Source organism: Artibeus jamaicensis, unplaced genomic scaffold (genome assembly GCF_021234435.1).
Source record: "Artibeus jamaicensis isolate MK-2021 breed Jamaican fruit bat unplaced genomic scaffold, CSHL_Jam_final contig_511, whole genome shotgun sequence".
NCBI classification, from domain to species: Eukaryota; Metazoa; Chordata; class Mammalia; order Chiroptera; family Phyllostomidae; genus Artibeus; species Artibeus jamaicensis.
The window spans coordinates 3,541,295-3,565,707 of record NW_026521866.1 but is presented as its reverse complement, the minus strand read 5'-3'; the positions used below and the strand labels follow the sequence as shown (position 1 = coordinate 3,565,707).

The 24,413-nt window shown below is 45.7% G+C and overlaps 1 protein-coding gene across 4 annotated transcripts in view; it reads right to left on the bottom strand.

Moving 5' to 3' along the window:
- The window catches only part of PRELID3A (PRELI domain containing 3A), a 28,916-nt gene extending 11,389 nt beyond the window's left edge, over window positions 1-17,527 (bottom strand). For 2 of the 4 annotated variants that reach the window (XM_053668840.1, XM_053668839.1), the window contains exons 1-5: window positions 17,419-17,527; window positions 5,961-6,129; window positions 4,983-5,072; window positions 2,364-2,434; window positions 2,153-2,255 (exon numbers count right to left, since the gene is read on the bottom strand). In XM_053668840.1, the coding sequence (XP_053524815.1) occupies window positions 2,153-2,255; window positions 2,364-2,434; window positions 4,983-5,072; window positions 5,961-6,129; window positions 17,419-17,450 (465 nt within the window). In that variant the 5' untranslated portion in view covers window positions 17,451-17,527. Of the gene's footprint in view, window positions 1-487; window positions 576-2,152; window positions 2,256-2,363; window positions 2,435-4,982; window positions 5,073-5,960; window positions 6,130-10,915; window positions 11,460-17,418 lie in introns of those variants that run through there. The other 2 variants (XM_037134487.2, XM_037134488.2) reach the window with 2 other exon arrangements.
- Window positions 17,528-24,413: the final 6,886 nt, after the last annotated feature.

The window sequence follows — 24,413 nt, the reverse complement described above, 5'->3', positions numbered from 1 at the left end:
AAAGGAAATGGCCTGTGGCAGGCGCTTGGCCAAGTGCTGGCCTGAGAGAGCAAGGAGGTAGGCCAAGTTTCTCCTCGCAGCACTGGAGCAAGGGCACCGAGTGGTCTTTATGAGAACGTGTGCAAATGCTTTAACCCTACTCCAGATGAAAAGCCCTGCCGTGATCTCGGCCTTTAACGCTGTCTGGACCCAATAACAAACACCTGTTTATTATGCCTGAGTTATAGGAAATGTAACCCAGTATTCCATTAGGGACAAGATAACAAGTATTCAGGTTTCCCTTGAAAATAACTCCTGCCATGAAACAAGGAGGTGAATTAGGAAGAGGACGAACCTAGTGGTTTTCTCTACGGCAGGTACTACGGAGCACAGGGCCTGCAGACTCGCACGCAGCTCCATCGCATACATACCTGTCCAGCACCTCACAACATGCACGGGGTTAGCAAGTTGCTAAATTCTCTACCAGGTTAAAGAATAGTGTAGTTACCACCGTTCATCAAAAGGTGCAGGTGCAGACCCCGTTAGCTCACAGCGCTTTCAGAGTTTTCAATTATCCACTCAATAGCAGCCCACCCCTGGAGCAACACAGAAGGGTTTCAACATGCTATAAGAAATCTGCCTCTCACTGCAGATGGCAGCTGTAAGCCTGTAATTTAAACGGCAGAAGAAAAGTACTGCAGTTTTAAAGATACAGCAGTAACCGTTTGTGAGCAATTTTTCACTAGAAGCAGGCAGTTTCTCAAGTTCAGAAATAAGGTGGTAAGTATTCTGCCTAAAATTCCTGCATCAGGTTGGGCTATACTGACACTGGCACTCCTGATCCACACTGTCACCTCCTCAGTGCAGGACAAGGGGAAACAGCACTCACCCTCATGGCCTCCTCCATGCACTGTCCCTAAGCCGAGGCTCCTGAACCCCTGGATGACCTGCCTCTCCATCTCCATCCCCTGTGCCCACCCTCAGACTACCAGCTTTCCCAAGCTTCTCCCCAACTGACCAGGGATGCTGTCAAATCATAACTATAGCTAAAGGAACAACTGGATCTCTGTCAGGCCTTCAACGCAATAACCCCTAAAATAAGTGAGTAAAATTTTTATTTGGCCACACTGAGTTTATCCTAATTTTTCTCAAAGGTCTGAAGTTTGGCCTTAGCCAGTATTTACTTCCCCTGGACACACAGGTCAGTAAGGTTCTCTCTCTTCCCTGGAGGGCTTGTGCAAAGACCATGAGTGCAGTGTCCGGCACTGTGGCTCCCCTGCCTTCCCTGAACTGAGCTAAGCGACTGTATTTCTCAAACTGGATTTTTCTAAGCAATGGGACAGATGGGCTCTTCTAGACTAAATGCAAGCCATAAGTGGTTTTCCACTAAGTTGTGACTTAAGCACAGTAGGAAATACAGTTTAGGCAGCATCTAACTGATCCTCAAAATGAAGAATCACTTCTGCCCCCCAACCTGAAAAAAAAAAAAACAGGAGAAAGGGGGAGAGGAAAAGCCAGGGGTGGGAGCAAAGCAAGGACAGCCTGGGGAAGATGTGAGCCTATGAGGTAAGCTAAGGTAAAAAGTCAAGGCCCTGTTCTGGGGAACAGCATGACTTGAACTTGCACATGTCCAACCTCTCTCCAACAGCTCTGCTGGAGAGGGGCAACCTGGGTTCTGGGCATAGTCTCTGCCTTACGAAGGCTGAGCCCTCCTGCTAGGGACCCTGGGGAGGACGGCCTCCTGGCCGTGCCCTTTCTCATCTCACCTCCACCAACCTCACTCGCCAATCCTGCAGAGACTGGCAACCGATTCCAGGGAAACTTGGCAAGTGCAGAGGTTTGGCCAAAGCCACATAATGCCCATTAAATATGAAAAATCCCGAATATCCTGCCTGACAATGCAAACACTTTTTTTTGATGAGTGGGGTTTGTTGTGTTAACTGAGCCTGTGATATTTCGGTTCTTTGCCTCATCTGGGTTCATCCTGCACTTGTCCCTCGGATGGTCGCCTTTGCCTGTTTTTTAATGTAAATGTGGGACATGCTGTGGCATTACAAGCTCAACTAGACAGAGGGCCCAGCATTTACGGACTTATGGGACCACACATTTCACCTGTTCATGCTGGCACTTACCAGCTACAGCACACACACAGGGCCCAAACTGAGATCCATACCTTCTTTGCATTAGATGATATTGTGTTGGCCATTAAACTTTCCAGATAGCTGCCAAGGCTGATCCCCTTCACAGTGATGATAGCTTCTTGTGTGAGCATAGTCCTAAGGAAGAGCAAGAAGTAAAAGGCTGAGCAGCCCTAAGAGAGGGGCGACTCCACCCCACCCTGACCTTGGAGTTCAGCATGTCAGTGCCAGGGCGAGACCACGTACATTTCAGGGTTCTCTGGATGGGGTATGTACACCAACCTCTCGTTCACCGACACCAAGTTTGTGAGTGTGATCTTGAAAAAAGGAACAATGGCTTTAGGTTCTACTTATCTTGCATTTCTTCCCAAACCATCTGCCCACACCCTTCCATCCCCAAATCAGCACTTACTGAAGCCAGACCAGGAGAAACATTTAGGCCCAGAAGGTACCACCACATTAAGTCTCAGGGAAATGGTGTCCTGGCTGCTGCTCCCAGTTACTGTTACTTGCCCTGTCTCCACACCCCACCCAAACCTGAGCCAGGCCTGGCCTTCAAGGGACAGGTATCCCCACTTTTTGAAAGTTTGCATGTTCCACTTTGCTTTTAGGAAAGACCTACATTAGTCCCTGTTTTCACCAACTGAAAGAAATCCAAAGGAGATCTTTGCTTTTATGAAAAAAGATGAAAAGCAGAAACTGCGTTCATCATTTGTTTTGCAGCAAATCCTTACAGAGGCAGTGCACACCCCACGCGGTGAGGGCGGCTCCCCACGCTCCTTCCCCAGGAACCCACTCAGCATCTCAGCATCCAGCCCCAGAGCTGTGAACTGTGTCTGTGTCTGTGCTTTATCTCCATTTATTTTGTGCGTGGTTACCAAGATGTGTCCTAAAGTAAATCACTTCTTCACTTTACATCACTTTGGCTTACCTAAGCTTTCATAGGAACAGTCTACTTTAGGATAGCGGGAAGACCTGTATTTTCAAACTTCCAACCCCTCAGCAGAAGAAGACAAAATATGCATGGGTTAGCAAGCAAGTGAACAAGCAGGAAGCTCCCCTCCCACCGGTGGCAGACTCTGGCTGTGGGATCCTGAGTCCGGAGGTTTACAGGGCAGAGCCCTAAACCTACACAGACTCTGACAGCAAGGTTGGATAGGTATTGTCTCCTCCAGTGCTGTTTCCTGCAAACCAAATAGCCACTCATGTGCATTTTTAATATTTAATATTAAAGCCTATTTAAATACTGGAGCGCTAGAACAACACTGTCCCACAGAATTTTCTATAATGTTAGAAATGTCCTACATCTGTGCTATTCATTGCTGAAGCCACTAAACATGTGTGGTCAGTGAACACTTGAAATGTGGCTAGTGTGACTGAGGCAGTTATTTTTTAATTCTACTTAATCCTAATTTAAATGGAAACAGCCACATGTGGCTACTACATTGGCCAATGGCATTTTATCCTTGTTAAACCCAATGTACTCTCTTAGCAAAGAGACAATTCCAATATAAGACAATTTTTTTTAAATTAAGTGGTCAAGAGCAATATAATCTTCTAGCACTAATAAACATAAAGCACTTATTTTTTTTGCTCATGTAATAATCTTCCACTGAAGCCCCCTGCCTGGCCTCTCTGTTCCAGCAAAGTGGTTGCTAGGAAATATCTTTCCTCCTATGAAGTGCAAAGTAATCAAGAGTCTCATTAGTTAGTTATTACAGTGTACGGAAATATTTAATGACATTAACAATTAAACTCAGATTAGGTACTATCATTTTATGTGCAATATTTTTATGCTAGGCTCTATTTTATAAACCCGATTTCCCTTCATTAATCCTCATAACACTATTATGAGATTTGTTCTTTTTTTTTTTTTTGAGACAAGGAATGTGAGACCCAGAAAAGGTTAACAGGGAACATATGCAGTCATACAGCTATTCAGTGATAATTTCAGGACATAGGTTCCCAGCTGTCCTACTCCATACCCTTTTTCCTTTCTACGAGCCCTCGCTGTAGCATGAGCAATCCTTCTTTACTGAAAATTCAGCTTTTGAGAAGGACAAAGTGGAATTTTCCAAGTAGAAGAGGGAAAACAATATGTACATCGTCAGGAATGGCGCACGGGGTGGGGGTAAAAAGCTGAGTAGAGGAAACCACCCTACTGGTGTCTTGCTCTCAGACTTTCCTTTTTTAACACCTGCGAGGCTCCCTGTGACTTTACACAGAAGGGCTGCTGGGGACAAAGGCAAGGGGCCATTGGCAAAAGTCACAGATGGTATATCAAAAACTGTAAGTAGTTCAGAACCCCACCTTCCAGTATACAGTGACATGATCCACACAATAAGGCTTTATAAAGTAAACCACATTCCTAGCCCATGCATTTTTCCCAATGTGTTTTATGAGTGTGCATTAGGCCAATATAAAATTTTTTAATTAAGAGACATGAGAGAGGGTGAAAGAGATAAGTTGCTTTTAGATTACTGCTAAATCCAAAGAAAAATAAAATAAAATTACTGTTAAAAATCGCCTCTGCTATTGGAAGTCAGGAGAGAGTTATCCTGGGTGTGGGGGTGGAAATCCTGGAAGCAAGGGCGGGTGGTGGGGAGGTGCAGCGGCTGGTCACATTCTGTCTGTCTGCTGGTTACGTAGGAGTGTTCACTCTTTCACAATATCATCATTATGTGCACTTTTCTATACATTTATTGTATTGGAATAAAATAAGTATAATACTACTAGATAAGTTCAGCCTATTAAAAATAAATGATCACTGAGACAAAAGATGGGCTGGAAATAAAATTAAATGAAGCCTTTAAGCACATCACCAAGACACACCAAGCACCTTTCTCATCTTAGATCATTGCTTACATTGGTGGAGCAAAGTTCCATTTTCTTTTCCGCTGGATCCACAACAGAATGTTCTTCGATATATGTCAAAGTCCTAGTGGTTCCCAAAATCTAAAAAACAAACAAAACTAGCATGATGATGTGTTAAGATTTCATTTTGTAGGGTTAAACACACACCACCATTTGCTTTACTAATTCACTTATCCGCACAGCAGGGGGCGCAGTGGCAGCCAGGCCCAGCGCAGCAGATCCGGGTTTCTGTTCTGGCAGCTGGGACAGACACTGAACAAATGAATGAATTTGAGCAAAGTTGACTGTTTGACAGTGATAAATGCTTTGACAAAAAACAGGGTGGGAGTGGGTAGGAGTGCAGGAAAGGCCCTCTGCCTATAGCAGAGTGCAGGAGGGAGGGCAAGAGGGCACCATGCAGAGTTCGGGGGTTGGCAGGAGGGTAAACCCTGTGAGGAGGTGGTGGGAGGGCAGCTTTCTATGAGCCAAGGAGAGGCTGCAACAGAACCATCCCTCATGGTTCTCAGAGGAAACCACCCTCCCGGCATCTTGCTCTCAGACTTCCAGCCTCCAAAACAAGGAGGAAACAAACGTGTGTGACTTAAGCCCCTAATCTGTGGTATTTTGCTATAGTACCCTGAACAAACAGATCTAACTAACACTGTGGAGTGATGCCCGAGAGGACTTGTAGGTGGGTGGCTGAGGGTGTGGGAGCCATGTCATGTGTCAGATGTGTCAGGACCCATGGAAGTGGAGAGTTCAGTGAAGTTTACAGAGAAACAGATCATCTCTTGGGCCTACCAGAAACCCAGAGTGGATGCTCTGGGTCTAAGGGAAGGTTGTCATTTTCTGCAGATGGGTGCCAGCGGGACAAAGCAGACACAGCTGGGGTGATGCAGGTGTAGTGAAAGCAAAGTAGGTACCAGTTGGGTGGTGTAGGTGTATTGGGGCGGGGCAGGTAGCAGCAGGGGCAGGCAGCTGCAGGCTCACCGCTCTCACAAAGCCGGGCAGCCCCCACTCAGTGCTGAGGAGGCGGTGGCTATGAAGCCGGCCGCTGCCATCCACACTGCGCTCCAGTACATCAACTCCCACGACACAGGGGTTCATCGGATTTGGGTACTTCCTCATAGCAGCTTTGATGACAGTGTTCCAAGGGTGGCTGGAGGGAAAATACAATCACCCAGCATAAGCAAGCAATCCCTATGATTTGTAAAATGTGCCAGCGTGGTGCTGGGAGTCAGAGATGCTGTATGCCACAGCATGAAATGAAAAAAGCTCTTTCTCTTGGTTTTAACTAAAGGTATATTCAAACAAATATATCTGAGGAGTCCGGGTCCAGACCCAAATCATGGATTCTGTTATCCTTCTCAGCTGACCTCAGGCAGTCAGAACACTGTGCCACCAGGCCTTACTAGGGACCTCGGGCACAAACAAGAACTCAGGCCCTGGCAGCTGTGCTCAGCAGGTCTGCAGTCTTAGTCCAGGAGTCTCCACACAGAGGCTTCGTCATCACCGGGGGCCCTTCCCTGTGGCTCAGCACTTTTCCTGTCATAGCACTTCCTCCTCTCTCTTTGCACTCCCTCCAGTCCAGAAAGAGGAAAATGCTTTAGTTTGGAGCTAGTAGGCAGTGGGACAATTATCCCCATCCCTTGCCTGTCACCTGCCTGCTATTCCACGGGGGTAATGAAACACTAGGGAGTTGGCACCATTTTTGACTCCAGCCTGCACTGCTGCAGTGAATAAAGACTTGGCTGTGACTGACTTAGGCTTCCTGTCCCAAGCAACCACTTCAACACCTGGCAGCCTGACACCATGATCACAGACCACCATACCTGCCTTATGCATACCTAGAACAGGCCACTGCTCCCAGTTACAGATGTGCTATGAAGAAGCAACTATTTTGTTTCAACTTCTAAATGGTATGTAACTTGAAGAGGCCACATATTTTTCTGGTTATAAAAATCAGCATCTGCGTGGGAGAATCGGAGGGATTCCTGTGCTGACCCTGAGACTTTCCCTGTAGGACACCACCATTCCTTTTCTGGCCCTGAGCCCTTGAGGTGAGGGGATGGATACCTTTGTCCCCAATTTGTTTCTTGCCATCAGTGGTCCCAAGCCAGGTACTTGCTGCCCCACTGCTTTCCCAAGCACTGTGCTTTTTTAGGCTCAGAACCTCAGACACAAGTCTGGTGGGAGCCTAGTCAGGTACCACTGTGCTATATTCAGGGTCAGCCTTCCCACCACAGCACCTAATGTCCTAATTCTCCCTTCCTTCAGGATGCGTGTGCTCCCAGGAAGCATCTGAGCCACCTGCACAGGTACCTGTGTATCAACACCGTCACTTTCTAGGTGCCCCCAAACATGTTTGAACAGCATGTGTAGACACAGCCTGGACCCAAGAACTAGACCTATGCTCACACATGCACACATGCCTACACATTTTAAAAATTAAACTGGCATCATGTTCAATACATGGACTTGTTTGCTTTTTATATTTAAATGACATTTTTCTATATCATAAAGCTATTTTCATGAATGTGATTATGAATAGCTGCACAATACATCATCTTGTGGATATTTATATGTAACTGTTCCCCAATGGTGGGTTACCTAGATTGCTTCCCATTTTGCAGTGTAAAATAAAGACAGTAGTGAACATTTATCTCCCCTAGTCTTTCAAAATACCTAATTGTTCCTTAGGATAAATTCCTAGAAATGGAGTTACTAAATCAAATACTAAAGATTTAGGAATATATTAAAGGGTTTTAGTCCATATTTGATGTCTTTTTCAGACAGTATAATTTATTGACCATTAATTTTTTTTATCTTCACAAAACTCTTATCCCAGGTCCAAAAGTTAGCAGCAAGGCCCAGAGTAGAACAAGGTCTAGTCTGTCCTACCCAGCTCCCTACCCTACATTCTTTCCATTACATTCTATGGCCTCTAAATTGTCAGAGCCTGGTCTAGAACCCCCTCTTTGAAAAAGAAATACTTTTACAAACCATGGAATCATGTCACTAAGTTAATGTGTTCACTGGCTTTAGCACAGAGATGGAGCTGAGACCTGGCTGGTCTGGACGACTCTATGGGATATGGAGAGTGAGCCCTTTCTTCTGAGGAAGAGCTGTCAGGTACATGGCCAATCTAAGACCTTGGGGAAGAAGGAGAATTTAGAGATACATGAAAGCAGGAAGGGTCCTGGTTACACAGGCAGGCAGGCTTTCTCACCAACATGATCTGTGAGCTCTGAAAGTCAAGTTCCTAAGGGTTGTTCTCATAAAAACCATTACTTTAAGCAGAATAGGCTATGTCTTCTAAAATTACTCAAAACGACCGAAAAGTTGAAGAAATACTTGTATTAAGCATATCTTCCACATTAATGTTTCTTTTATTTAGAAACCTTGAATCTTTGAGCTAATTATTTAAACTAAATACAACCCACTTAAAATACTCACATAATAATTCCACTAGTTACAGCAGGATGACCACACAAATTCATATAGACATTGACAGAACAATGAAGAAAAAGGATAAACATAACATTTTAAAAATAAAAAGTACAGAAGTCAGTATCACACACTTCTTGGTTCAAGACAATAGCTGAGCCCTGGCTGGTGTGGTTCAGTGGAGCACAACCCTGGGAACCAAAAGGTCGCTGGTTTGATTCCCAGCTAAAAGCACACGCCTGGGTTGTGGGCCAGGTCCCCAGTAGGGGGCACGAGAGAGGCAACCAATTGATGTTGCTCTTTCACACGGATGTTTCTTTCCCTCTCTTTCTGAAAATAAGTAAATAAAATTTTAAAAAATTAAAAGAAAATAGCTGACCCTCATTCAAACACTCATTCGACAGGCAAAACCTGAAAAGTCTGGGGCCAAGATGGAGATATTAGGTGGAAACACTGTACCTCCTCATACAACCAAGTTTATGAACAACAAATATTTAAAAACCAGAATGCAACGAAAACAGACAGAAAATTAAACTATACCAAAGTTCGACAACAACGAACCATTCATCCAGACCAGTAAGAGGGGCAGAGTAAGCAGCTGGCAGAGACAGGTGGGGCAGGAAAAAACGACTGGACCGAACCAGGCGCGCAAGCGGCAGTTGGCAGATCCCGGGTGTGGGGTGGCAACGGGCGGACCCAGTGAGGGCACAAGGTGGCTGGCTGACCACAGTCACACATTCACACTCAGATAAACCAGGCAAAGGAACAAGCAGTGAGACAGACCAAGCAACCCAGGGCCCAGCACCAAGACATAAAGCCCGAAATCACCAATTAGAAAAACTATGGGGGGTCGAGGTGCTGGGAGAGGCTCCCAGGCTCACAGAGAGTTTGTTGGAAAGACCCACAGGGTTCTGGAGGGTACACAAGCCCACATATCTGGGAACTAGAACCAGAAGGGTCCAATTTGCTTGTGGGAAGCAGCAGAGGGGACCAAAATCCGAGAGAGAGCAGAACAAACGCCATTGCCCCTCTCTGACCCCGCCCCCACATACAGCATCACAACCCAGCAACCTGGGTGGCACTGCCCTGGTGAACACCTAAGGCTCTGCACCTTATATGCTCAAATAGACCAAAACATTATGGCTCAAGAAGAACAGCTCAAAGCCCAGAGCCAATACTTCTAAGCGACCAAGAGATAGTCAACCTATCAGATGCACAGTTCAAAACACTGGTGATCAGGATGCTCACAGAACTGGTTGATTTTAGTCACAAATTAGATTTAAAAAATGAAAGCTTCATTAAGTGAAATGAAGCAAAATGCACAGGGAACCAATAGTGATGGGAAGGAACCTGGGACTCAAATCAATCAAGTGAAACCGAAGGAAGAAAAAAAATGACCAAACAGAAAACAATGAAGAAACAAGAACTCAAAAAAAATGAGGAGAGGCTTAGAAACCTCTGGGACATCTTTAAACATTCCAACATCTGAATTATAGGGGTACCAGAAGGGGAAGAGGAACAGCCACAAGTGGAAAACTTATTTGAACAAATAATAAAGGAGAACTTCCCCAATCTGGCAAAGGAAATAGACTTCCAGGAAGTCCAGGAAGCTCAGAGAGTCCCAAAGAAGGTGGACCCAAGGGAGAACACACCAAGGCACATCATAAGTACATTAGCCAAGATTAAAATGAAGGAGAGAATCCTAGAAGCAGCAAGAGATAAGGGGACAGTCACCTACAAAGGAGTCCCCATCAGACTGTCAGCTGATTTCTCAAAAGAGACCTTACAGGCAAGAAGGGGCTGGAAAGAAGTATTCCAAGTCATGAAAGCCAAAGACCTACATCCAATATTGCTCTATCCAGCAAAGCTCTCATTTAGAATGGAAGGGCAGATAAAATGCTTCTCAGATAAGGTCAAGTTCAAGGAGTTCATTGTCAGCAAGCCCTTATTATATGAAATGTTAAAAGGATTTAGATCTAAGAAAAAGAAGATAAAAAAGATGAACAGTGAAAGGACAGCAAACTCACAGTTATTAACAACCATACCTAAAAAAAAAGCAAACTAAGAGGATAGCTAGATCAGGAGCAAAACCATAGAAATGGAGATCACATGGAGGGTTAGCAACAGGGGAGTGGGAGGAGGAGAAGGGGGGAGAAGGTACAGAGACTAAGTAGCATAGATAGTAGGTAGAAAATAGATGGGAGGAAGACAAGAATAGTATGGATAATACAGAATCTAAAGAACTTGAGACACATAGACATGAACGAAAGGGGAGAATGGGGGGGGAGTGGGAGTGCAGGGTAGAGGGGAATGAAGGCGGTGAAATGGGACAACTATAATGGCATAATCAATAAAACATTTAAAAAAGAGAAGAGTCTGGACACATGAAGTGTTGAAGAGGATGGGGGAGACTGGGAAGACAAGACCGCTGGTAACAGAGGTTGGCAGAGCCCCTGAGAGTGTAGTTTACCTAGAGACAGCAAGAAAATATGACTCACCTCTCCGTCAGCTGCCTGTGTTAGACACACAAGGAACTACAACTAAGTTCAGAAAGAATAGTCCTTGGTCACAGCTCACGTTAACATGGTGGAGTGGGAATCTGTCCCCAGAGCAGGAAGCCTCTGTGCCCCTCAACAAGACGCTACATGGAGGAAAGTGCTGGTGCCAGGACGATGGGAGAATTCACTCCCTCCCCACACTGGGAAGTGTGAAGGATAACTGAGGCCTCTCTCTATGCATGGTGAGGGTGTCAGAAACATGACGTGGGGTAAAATTACAGGATGTCTGGGATTTGCCTAAAATAAACTGGAGGAAGGAACAGTGGGTGGGGACACATGAAACCAGACTGGCTGCAAGAAGGAGAATGTCAATCTGGAAGATGGCACTGGGCACTATTATTCCAGTCTCCACTTTTCTTTTAAATGCCCACCCAAGAACGTGTTTATTGATTTTAGGGAGAGAGGGAAGGAGAGAGAAAGAAACATCAGTGTGAGAGAAATTTCAATCAGTTGCCTTCCATACACCTCCAACCAGGGATACAACTCACAACCTAGGTATGTTCCCCAATGGGGGATCAAACCCTCAACTTTTTGGTGCACGGGACTTAGCCACTCAGGCAGGGCATTTTAGTCCCCACGTTTTCATATTTTTGAAATTTCCATAATAGCAAGTTTCAAAAAATAAAAAGCATGAAGGCAGCCACGAACTAGGCAAAGTGCTCCTGCACCCTCTCCACAGTGACTCTAGGCCCAGATCAGCAGTTCTGAGTGTGGTCCACACACCCAGAGGCCCCCACACCCTGTCAGGAAGTCTGCAAGGTCAGAACTGTCTCACAGTACTACTAAGACATTATTTGTCTCTTTCACCATACCGACATTTACACTTCAGAAGCAGTGTCAAGTAAAACAGCTGTCCTCTCCCCATGAATTAAGGCCAGGGCTTCAAACTACATGCATGGTCACTGCTCACTGCGTGCACTTAGGAAAACCGAACCAGTGTTTCTTAACACTATCCGTGATGATGCTCTGACTGGTGTGGCTCAGTTGATTGGGTGTCATTCCCCAAAGTGAACGGTCACAGGTTCGAAACCCAGTTGAGGCACATGCCTGGGTTGTGGGTTTGGTCCTTGGTTGGGGAATGTCCAAGAGGCAGCTGATGGATATTACTCTCTAACATCAATGTTTCTCTCCCTCCCTTCCCAGTCTCTAAAAATAAATAAATAAATTCTTTAAAAATAAAAAGACTATCCATGCTGAGATAATAAAATTATTCATTTGATTCCCTGACTCCTTTTCAATAATGTTAACCACATGATAGCTAAGACCCAAACTAGGATTAGATACCCCGCTATGCTTGGCCCTAAAATTAAACAACTTACATAACAAAATTATTCACCACAGTACTGCTAGCTATAGCCTAAAATTCAAATGACTTGATGGTGCCTTATATCCCTCTAGAGGAGTCTGTTCCGTAACCAATAATCGCCAATAAACCTCACCAACCCTTGCCAATGTGGCCTATATACCACCATCTTCGGCAAACCCTAAAAAGAAATTACAGTAGGCACAAATATGAGACATAAAAGGCCGCAGGAAGGATGCATGAGCACTTCGGCTGTATACAGAGGTCCACGGAGGCCAGAGCAGTGCTGGGCAGCTGTTCGGGCGGCGGGCCCAGCTGGCTGCTTCTTTCCATGCCTATCGCTTGTACTTGAAACAACTCAGGGACGAACTCTGGTTACTTAGTCTGTGGTATCTGGCAGACATTTTCTCAAAAGTCAATGAAATGAGCCCATTATTTCAAGGAAAACAACTACTAGTGTTTGTTGCCAAAAATAAATTTTGAGTTTCAAGTGAAAATTGGAAATTTTGAAAACTTATAACCACTCCCATGACCTGATAACCTCCCTGTGCTGTAACCAGGTAAACTCACATATTGCAAATGACCAGTGCGAGATGCCACAAAATCATACACCAGTGAAAGGCTCATTCAAAGCATAGGACAGGCCAATTACTCCAATCATTATGGTTTCAGATTTTACACTGAACACATTGAGAAATTACTACCTATTTTGTTATAGTAGCAAAAAATAGCCACAAATACTTTTAAAAACTATTAAAATACTCCTACCTTCTCCAACAGAGTTTTACCCACACACTGTGTGAGGCTGGATTTTACTCATATACTTCAACCAAAGCAATGGATTGTAAATCACTGAACGTAGAAGTAGATATGAGTATCAAGCTATCTTCTATTACGTCAGACACTACAGAAATGAGCAAAAAAAACACCCAAAACAACAACAACAACAAAAAGTACACACACAAGGAAAGAGCATTAACACTCTTCTTATTTGGGGAGTTTGGAAAATAAGTTTTTTAAAAACGAAAAATTTATGTTAATGTAATGGATGTATTATTAATTTTAATGAATTAATAAGCGTTATTTAATTTCTGTTTTAATTTCTAATATGGTAAATATGGATACCTATAATTCACATAAATAAAAACTGTTTGGGGTCCCCAATATTTTCTAATAGTGTAAAGAAGTCCTGAGGTTCAAGAGTTTGGGAATTGCTGGCCTAAGTGGGCCCTTACTAAGCGGACCAGGATTATCTATACACATGTGGTCACTGCAGTATGACATGTAACAAGGGGGGAAACTTACTGTCCTTTCACTAAGACAAAAGGTAAATTGTAACATTCAATACAATGGAATGTTATATAGCTAGGTTATATGTATGTGTGGTGTGTGTATAAACTCATACACAGATCTCAAACCCATACTATTGAGAGGAAAGGGAAATTGTCAACAGATCTGTACAAGAGGATGTCACTGATTTCTATACTAAAACGATAAACACAGCATATGTAAATGTAGTCAAATGGAATATATACCTTCAGAGGGATACCTACCAAATTCATAATCTTATCTGCCTGTGGGTAAAGAGAGAGGGGGCTACCTCACTGGGGAAGTGCTTCAACTCTTATCTGTAATGTTAAATTTCTCTTATTAAAAAAATAAAGGTAGTGAGGGGAGGGGCATTCTCTTCCTTGCTTCTGGCTAGAAAGGAAGTTTGCTTTAGGGTATCATCTTCTCCAAAGTCCTTAATTCCCTGAGATAGACATTATCTACCAGGGACAGACCTTTCTCGGTAGTTGTTGGAATTCACAGAGTAAAAGGTCTGTTCAGAAAATATCCGACCACATACTATGTGAAGTACAGACGTTTATTAAAGAAGATACAAAATACAAGAACCATTGTACATAGGACAATGACACCTCAGTCCCCTTCAAAGGAGATACCTTGAGACCTCACACAGTCTTCCCAATCGCCATCAGCTGCCCTGGCGTGTTTTCCTGAATCTCACTGACAGTCTGAAATCTCTTCCCTTTCAAAAGGTGATTTTAGTTTTGGAGAAAGCCGGAAGTTGCAGAGCATCAAATCTGAGCCATGGAGGGGCTGAGTCTCCTGGCTGATTTGATGTTTCACCCAAAACTCTGCACCAAATGTGATGCATGAGCAGGTGCATTGTTGTGCTGAAGCTGCCAATCACCAGTTGCCCATAGCTACGGCCTTCTGAGTCACCCAAATAGTTTCTGAGGAGGGGTGTTCAAGCTTAATGCAAACTTTGATGCAGATTTGTTGTTCTACTTCCTCAGTCATTTTGAATGCTAATGCCATCAGTACACATGCTCATTCAATGGTGTCTACCCTCCCTACTGCCTAGTACAGTGAAGTCATCATTATTCACACATGAGCATTCCAGTGCACTCTCCTGGGCTGCCAGGTTACATCAATGTCATGAAAACTGTTTTTGTTATATTAAAAATGGCTGGAGTTTTTCCAGACAGACCCCATATGTGGCCCTAGATCTCTGCCAGAAATCTACTTGTATTTGCTTTGTTCCTGAAGATTTTATAGGTCTACCTAAAACCTAAGTCAGTGCTGCGAGGATGAAATGTATAATCCTGTTAACTTTTAAATGCCCCTTCCTATATTTTTATGTTTCAGTTCTATATTTTTAATTACCATTTAGACCACAGGTAGCAAACGCAAGGCCTGCAGGCCAAATCCAGCTCTCCACCTTTTTTATCTGGCCTGGCACCTTGTTTCTACTCGGTGGCAGCACCAAACTTTTGCTTAACTGTTCAGGAGTGGTTACCTTTATACAGTCCTAAAATTACATTCGGCCCTTTGAAGGCAACTGCGGGGCTGATGTGGCCCCCAGTGAAAATGAGTCTGACACTCCTGATTTAGACAATTGGAAACCCTGTCTAGGTAACGCACACACTAATTTAGATGTCTTTCTCAAAGGGTTTCTCTGTTTATATTGTTCGTTGCTGTGCCTGATCTCCAGTCCCTGGGGTTTCTTTGGGATGTGGACAAAAGAAGAAATCTTGATATGATCAAAAGTTTTTGTGCCTAATTATTTCTTGCCTTTCCAGAGCAAATTTATTAACTATTGATCAAATATTCATCTGACAGTACAACACATTTATAAAAGAAACAAGTAGAGAAAGAAAAGATCTATAATTCTGAAAGAAAAATATATATCAGGGATTTTAAAGGACTAAGCAGAGGAGAACTCCACAACACACACAGCCAGAAAGCTGGGCTTCCCATTCTGTGCTGTGCCACTGCACCTTACTATGTCACTGACAACCCGTCAGCCACATTATCTAATGTTGAGGCCTACCCAACATTATCTTCAGCCAGATGCATTCCATGTTTGTCAATTTTCATTATGGCCCTTCACTTTTAACTTCAAAAATCAATGGCAGGGGATCAGTGCCTACTCCACAGCAGCCTGGAGGATGACTGAAATGCCTTTAGCAAATAGCCACCCTCTTTTTGAAATGGCATCTTGATCTCCATGAGATACATCAGCCCTTCCCTGAGCACCTACTGGCAGCATGCCAGAGATTCCAAATGAATGAAGGACTGATACAGGCTACCACAGGCACAAACCTCAAAAAAATTATACTAAGTAAAAGAAGGCAGACACAAAAGACCACATGTTTTGATTACATTTATATGAAATGTCCAGGAAAGGCAAAATCTATAGAAACGGAAAGTAGATTAGCAGTTGCCTGGAGCAAAGGGTGGTAGAGGAGAGTAACCCAAAATGGTCGTGTTGGGTCTTTGTAGGATGATGGAAATGTTTTAAAATCGGCCTGGGGTGGGGGGTGGGGGGTGGTAGTACAAATCTAAATTTATTAAAAATTGTTGAATGGTACACTTTTAATTGGTGGATTTTATCAATAGTGACTTTTCACAGCTGACGATTCACTTCTGTTCGCCAACCCACATCTCACAAACTTCTAGAGCAGTCTTTGTCAACCATTCCAGGAGAAGACAATCCCACGGCCCAGCCCCGTGCGGCGCACAGCAAGCTTCTCCCCTCTGCATCTAGACCGAGCCAGTTACGGCCCACCCTCGGCAGAACTGAGAGAAGGATCTCTTGAATTATTCTCTCAAGAAACTCTAGTTGAGAAAGGCTGCAGGCTGTAATAAAATCAACACTAAAATTGAATCCCATCAATTCTAAAGATCTCATTAAAAATAATTTAGAGGTTTTAACCTCTTGATAAACTTTTATCATGATTTTACATAATAAAAGGCCAACGGAGGACAATTCCATTTCAGGCAGTTTTAAGCTTTTTAAAATAATAGTTGACTTTTTTCTTTAAAAAATGCTTTTGTAAGTGGCGTAAGGGTATTTCAAAATCTTTATTCCTTTAAGTCACAAATGACTTAAGACGAAGATAACACTTTTAAATAGCTCCCAGTTTTCCATACTAGCTTGGAGGCCTCCCAGGCCCACAACTACATCCCTGCTACAGCCCGCCACGTGCTTTCTCCGTGCTTTCTCCGTGCTTTCTCCGTACTTGGCTCCCCCCCACCCCCAGCCGCTCTGGACCCTCTATTCATAAAACAGGCTTAATGTGTGGGATCAACTGCCCTGCGTAATCTTAGCAAAAGACCAGGCCGCTATTCAAGCCTCTGCTCTTTAGGTCCCTGCGCCCCTTGCCCCAAATAAGAACAGGGTGTAGGCGAGATCGGGCCTAGCCGGGCGGGGGAATGCACACCGTCATCCTGCTGGGGCACCGCACTAGCGGCGCCGCCCGGGAGGGCACACTCCGGCCCAGCCGCGCGCCTTCCTCGGGCCTGGATAGGACAGGCCGACCCCCTCCCCAGCGCGTCAGCAATCCCACCACGGCCTCCAGCGGTCGGTCCGCCGGTGCCTCCACGTCACCGCACGGTACCGCTTCGCCGTCTCCGGACCACAACCCTTGAAGGGACAAGCAGCCTGAGCCTCTTCTTAGGAGACGGAGGCCGCTCTTGGGGAACGGTTCCCGTCAGGCTGATAAGGCTCAGCAGGGGCAGGGTCTGCGGTCCGGCCTTTCTGGGCCTCCCCCAGCGGCGCCGGGGCCGGGGCCGGGGCGGGAAAGAGCCGGCGCGGGCTGAGACCCCGCGGTGGCCCGCAGCCTGGCCTCACCGGAACACGTGCTCCGAGCTCCAGATCCTCATCGCCGCCCGGCGCAGGCTGCAGGGCGCGGGCTGCGGGCTCCAGAAGCTGGGCTCCACCTCCGCTCCACAGCACGCGCCGCGCGTGGGCGGGACGGGGCGTGGCGAGGGCTGGGAGCTCCTCGGTGCCTGTCAGGTGACAGTTCTAGCTGCGGCGGCTAAAAATAAGACTGCGGGACGCCGCTATCTGGGCTGGCTCTGGATCTGCGCCAGCTGGAGGTTCGCGGACAGCACCTTCTGCAAGTGCGGGAATGGAGGTGGGAGCTATTCTTATAGTTTAGGTTGTCCACATTCGTACAAAGCTCTTTGCAGCCAGGCGATTTTGTAACTGTTGGGAAATATAAAGACAAACAAAATCTCCCTGCCCATAAAGCTTTCCACAGGAATTGAGGGCACGGGGGAGACAAAAAGGAATATAGTATTGAATAAGCATAAACCCAGACTGTGGTATGCGTCACAGGCAGGCTGTTAAAGAATCTGCAAAGACAGCAAGAAATCTCACCCTTTTACGGATACAGGCTGGTGCGACCCGTCATTTTCATGTTCTCAAATGAGAGGACTTGTCATTTGTCGCATGGAATTCATCCAAAATTCACATGACAATTGGAGTGGCCATTTGTGTTTGCTATCTAAAGGAGAAATAAATTTCTCATGTTGATACAGGAGGCAGGTTTGCATCTTGGAGCCAGGTGTTGCCTGAAAGTTAGGATAATATTTAAAATTGATGACTCCTAGGACCTTGAGAAAAAACACTCCTGGGTTGTTAAAACTGGCATAGGCCCACTTAGCTTTTTAAAACGTTTACATACCCCCATCTGTAGGCAACTGCCTAGGTTGCCTGTACCTAGGCAAGTGTTCCACTGCTGGGAGAACAGCAGCCAGTAGTTGGTTGGCATTTCGGGCCTGGTTCTTGCCAACACTGTTGTTAACTATACCAGAATGCCAGCATAGTTGAAAAACAAACAAGCAAAAGAACCCATTTACATACACCTCAAAAAGACAAAGAATTTACAAGTTTTCTAGACTAAAAGCTCTAAGAAAAGGGAAAGGAAGGGCTCTTTCCCTTTGCACCAGTGAAAAATCAACTTTTTATTTCTAGATTTGTGCTTACCCTGCCCTACCAGAAACAAAGTTCAAGTGCAAAGAAGCGAGATGTTTGTTTTGAGAAGAGGGTGACCCCCCAGCAAGATGAGATGGGGCATGAAAACATGGGGGGCAGAAACTGCCTGGAGCTTTTTACCAAATGCAGCACCTAGCCCAGCTCCAGCACAGAGTGGGCCTGGGGAGCCTACTTGTCTGATGAAACATTAAAGTGGAAAGAGCACCAGCATCAGCCAGAAGACCTGGGTTAGGATCCTGGCTCCACCACCCACTCACATGTCAAGCTTCACATCACAGTCACCTTCCTCAGTCGGTGCTACTATCCTTGTTTTATTAGTGAGCCAACAGGGGTTCCAGGAAGTGTAAAGGTTCTCTCGGTGTTCACATGCTGAAGGATAGAGGGAGAGGAGCCAAGTTTGCAAGATTCCCCCTCACAACATCCTATGGTGACTCACAATTATAACCAGGCTGGTTGTGGAACACTTCCTATATGCTAGGCACTGAGCTAGGTACTGTTCGTTTGTTTGTTTTTAAGGGTCGTCATTTACAACCAGCATTTTCCACAGATACGAACTGAGCACAAGGCTGAAGAAATTTGGCTGATGTTGAGAGTGAGAAGATGTTGTAGGTGAGACAGTTGGTGTAACTGGCTCAAGGTCTGAGAGGGATGAGCTGCTGAGTTTGCTCTATGTGCTGTGTGGGGACACTAAGACCCCACCAATTGTGTCCTGGTCCAGAGGCACATGGTCTAGTATTAAAACTGGGCACCTGAGAACCGGGATGAAATGAAGACCACCGTTAGTCCCTAGATGATTATAGCAGTCTCACCACTACCTGCACCCACCTTGCTTTCAAATCACCTTTGTGCACAGCTGTCAGTTCTCATCAGCAAAGCCCAGCGCAGGCGTCATCACATCCGTTCTGGTTGCCCTTTGTACTTGCATCACAGCCTGTGGGCCCTTCCCTCCAAGACTCACCACAACATAATGTGATCATCTGCTTGTTTCTCTGCCTCTTCTACCAGGATAAACAACATTTGCGGTCAAGAACTAGGTTATCATTATTCTTAGTATATCCAGAGTCAGAAACATAGCAGGTGCCCAATAAATAAATGTGTTGAAAGGAAAGCTACATCCCTACTTGAAATCCTATGTTGATCTCTCCATTTTGGTCACAGTGCACCCTCTCACAGCCTCACCCTGTCAGGCTCCCTGCTGGTCCAGGAGCAGCAGCTGCTGCTTTGCCTGGAAGCTTATTAGAAATGGAAGCCCCAGGCCCGTCTCAGCCCTGACACAGCACCTTGGGGTAGTCTACTGCTAACACAGACCCACTGTCAACACCCCCAGCCTGACTGAGAAAGGTGCTTCTTGTCATCTTTCAAACATTTGCTCATACTGTTTCTGCCAGCCAGAATGTACTTCCCCATGCTTGTTCTGGAAGCATATTCCAGCTAAAAAGATCAGAGTATGCAAAACCCCAGAAGTATGAGAAGGTAAAGTGCTTTTAGGGGCCTGCAAGTCACCTGTGAAGCTGGATTGTGGGATCTCAGAAAGAAGTGGCAGGAGTTGAAGCTGGAGAGTTAGTCAGGAGCCATGTTGAAGAGGGCCTTATATTACAATATGAAAGTTCAGATTTTTTCTCAAATGAAATGGACTTTTGATGGTTTCTGGTAGTTGAGATTTCTCAGGCAAAAGTGTTCAAAATACCAGCAAAATCCAGGATGTAGACTTCCCTGGCTGCAGAGCCTGAAGTGAAATAGAGTTAAAGATGCTACAAAACATCTTTCCCAAGAGCCTTGTCTTCCCCAAGGCTGTATTAGGTGCTGCCTTGATGCCATGGTGTCTTCCTGCATCATGGCACCGGCTGGTCTGCATTGCAAGTGTGTAGTGCCCATGTCCTCAGGGAGGCATCTTGGGGAGGGGGAGCCATGAGGGGTTCATCTTTCTGTTCCTGGGAGCTGCACTGTACATAGTAAGGGTTTAACATATTCATCCCACTGAGGAAATAGAAGGAACCTGCTCCAGCCACCTTTTGGGAAGATAATGGTCAACAGTGCAGAGAGGTAGGACATCCATATCAAATGTCCAAATGGGGCTGCGTATTGAAGTCATCTAAGGAGGAAAGTAACCTGGGATCTACTAGGGTTTTTTAGTTAATCGGACTACTGGGTACCCGGGTTGTCAAGAGCTTGAAAATCTCCCCAGGTGATGCTAATGTGCATCCGAGATTGAAGACTATGAAGCGGAGTGAGTGAAAGCCTGTTGGGAGAGCAGTGTAGAAACTGCTGCCCTGGCATGCGAGAGAAATGAGCACCTGGACAGCACGGTGGGGATGAGACCTGCAAAACATTAAGGCCCTTATTTATAGTCAATTGGGTTTAGGGGAGAAGGTGAAGAAGAACTTCCCACACTCCTTTTCTCTTGTCCTGTCACCAAATAACTTCTCCATCATCCCTGTCACTTACTGAGGACCTGGCAGCCTGGCTCACAGGGTGCCTCTCTCCACCCCCACTGCCTACCATTTCAATGTCTATTGGATGATTCATCCAGAAATCCAGGCATCTGATTCCTGCACCTTCCTAGCTTTAGTTACCTCCATCCTCATTTCACTTCAGCCACCCACTCCCACCAATCTTGTATATGTTTTGAATTTCATCTCACACATTTCATGCTTTGATTTCCCTCTACAGAGACCCGCTCTCTCTCTACCAGAATGATGACTTTGTTCCGATGCCACCTCTCACACATGAGTGAGTGCCTCAGTGAAGGCCCACCTCACTTACTTCAGGGCTGTGGACCCAGCAGTGGCCAGTGAGCAGGAGAGAGCCTGCTGTGAGGTTGCAGGGAGAAAGCTCTTTGCTTCAAAGAGCAAGTCATCTTTTCCATTGTTTAGCTTCAGGAGCTGGTGTGGTCACCTTGCTACCAGCAGGGAGATGAAATCAGCACCAAGACTGGATGTGTAAAGAAATAATCTTTAAAGATGTTACTGAACCTCTTCTCAGCAGCCTGAAATCCTCCTTAGACAGGACTTGCAGCTGTGTCATAATAAATGTCATTATTGTTTCATGCCATTTAAATTTACGTTCTTAGCCCGAAGTCCCTAACCAATACACCTGCTCTCTGCGCACAGCCTCCAGTCCTTCCTGTGTTTACCACCACCCTCACCTGACACCTGCTTTTCAACCTCATCACCATCTCCAGCCTCTCCCATTCTAATAGCTCCTCCTGAACCTGTCTGCCTCTGACCGGCACCCTGAGTCCCCCAAATTCTAGGCCACAGTTCACAGAGAACTGGCGCCTCAGGTCTCTCCTCTCCATGCTGGATGAAGGCTGCAATCTGTCTGCTCTGCTCAGAACCCCAACATTCTGTGCTACTGGAGAAAAACCACAGCCTTACAGATGATCACACAGGGAATGACAGGTTTCCTTCAAGCCCTCGAGGATACTTTACTTGTCCCTGGCTAGCGTCCTACCCCAACCTCCTCACAGACGCCCAACTTTTCCCATTGTCTGTACGCCTCCCTGGGACAGAGGCTCTCAGGTCTAACACTGGGTAACCATTTACTAACTGTATGACCCTGTGCAAGTTGCCTAAGTGCTCTAAGACCCAGTCTCTTTGTCCGCAGAGTGGTTGAGTGGACCACAAATGTCTATTGCCCAGCATGGTGTCAGATACATAGCAAGTGCCCAGTACACAGTAGCTATTATCTGATGTAGACCCTGGCCAAATTGCCTTTCTGCCTTCTGGTCTCAGCTGACCACCCTACTCTTCTCCTTTGTCCCCTCTCCCCAGGCACCTGCTTCACTGTTTCTCCCTTCTGTAGTTTCTGTTTCTTCCACCAATTGGTCACTTCACACCACATTCCACCCTTAATTATAAATATGGTCAAGTCTTCTCAACTTAAAAAAATAAAACAAAACTTCTCCCTCTTGACTCTGTGCCTTATAGGGGACCTCATTCGGAGATGCAATATAGCTCCAGCAGTAAAAAGGCATCTGGAAAATGCTGGACTCTGTGTTTAACCCTCTGTGACTTTCTAACCCTCTGTAGCCTCAGGTGTAGCTGACTACCCAGGAAACTGGAATGCCCCCAGCGATAAATGTCAGGCCCCAGGGAGGAGGCTAATGAATGTACACAGTGTGAGTGACCGTCTGGTGTTCTCTGTTAACCTGGCAATGCATTGCTCTTTCTGATGATCTGTGTGACTACCCACCACATGGCTTTACTATTAACCCCCTATAAAAAGGAGACCCTGTCCTAGGAGGAGGGTGGATTTATTTTCAGCTGGCCACCACTGGGAATAAGCAGCTGTCTTGCCCATGTATGTCAGCTTCTCCTATTAAAGCTCTCATTAATGTGAGTAAATAAACTACATGTCAATCCTTTGGAATCAATCCTGAATTTAGACTTTTGGGGCTTTCCCCCAATGATGCATGCACTGGCTCGCGGTGCCCATGGTGTCATAGATGAGACGAGACAAATTCACAGGGACTACCGAGTCCAGTGGAGGAAAAGGGACGGCACGGCTACTCCCTCAAGGGGGGAGTACCTCAGAGCAGCTTGGCCACTCTCTCAAGGGGAGAGCACCCTGACCCTTGCCTAGACAGGCTTTTATTGGGTTTAATTTGCACAGGAATACAGGTATAACTTATTAATCATTGTCAGGCAGTAACAATCAAATGATAGATAGCATACAAAGAACTATTAGGGCTTCTTCTGAGTCAGGGTCTATCAGTTAAAAGGCTACAAAACTTTGGGAAACAAACTCATTTCCTGCTTTGCCTTTATCATTTAACTAAGAGCATTCTTAGCAAAGCAGGCTTCACAGGATTTTACATATCTTTTCTCAGGCCTGATCACCTGGGGAGCCTGCCCTTTCCAGCACAGGGCTGCACCATCCTCTGTCATTGTTTCAGGCTCAAGTCAGGCAGAGGAGGCAAGATAGCCAAGAAATTTAGGAGACTTCTCACAGACACACTGAGGACTCAGGCTTTGTTAAAGCGGAGCGGCGAGGGTCCATCACGCCCTTTCTCCAAAGCCCCCCAGGTCCTTCCCTGGGGCCTCCACGTGATCATGCCTGTCTTAGGTCAATCCTCCCTTCAGGTTCTTACCCGTCATTGGCTAACTGACCAAGCACTGGAGGCCAGTTATGGAAAAAGGAGTAGAAGCCGTGCTCCTGCCAGGGAGATAAGCTTTGTCTCCTTAGTGGCTTATGGTCCAAAGGTCACTCACTCAGCCTTAACCATGGGGGGTTTACAGCTCCTGAAACCAGGCATGGTGGTTCCCAACACCCCAACAACCTGTATGTGGATCCTTTGAGGAGCCCAGAACCTGAGCTTTTTCACCCATCCGTACCCCTGCTCATCCCAAATAAATCAGGTGGGTTGATTTTTTCGTGCTTGGGTTTTGCAGAAAACAAAGGCGCAATCTTCAATCACCCTCCACTTAAATGGATAAAGATTTATTATTTTAAATTAAATATTAGATGAAACAATATTCTTCTTCCATAGGAATCCTTAAGCAGAGGAGGAGGTCAGCTCACGCTGTGCTGAGCAGGCCTGCCACGCTCTCCAGGGCAGGTACCAGTCACTCGGCAGTGTGATGTGCACGCTGAGGAGCAGCCAAGACAGGTATTTGCAGGGAAGTGTGTGCTCACAGCCAGGTGACACACATGGATCTGATCCAGTGACACCCGCAGTTTCTTTGTTGCTGCAGTGGCATTGGAAAGATTCCAGTCAAAGAATGACTGGCGATGTATTTGTTGGTTAAACCAAGCACAGGATACAGTTGTTTTTCCAATAGCTGCCAGGCAAAGATGGGATGATAGAGATGGCCATTGGATAAACCTTTCACAGCAAGGCGACT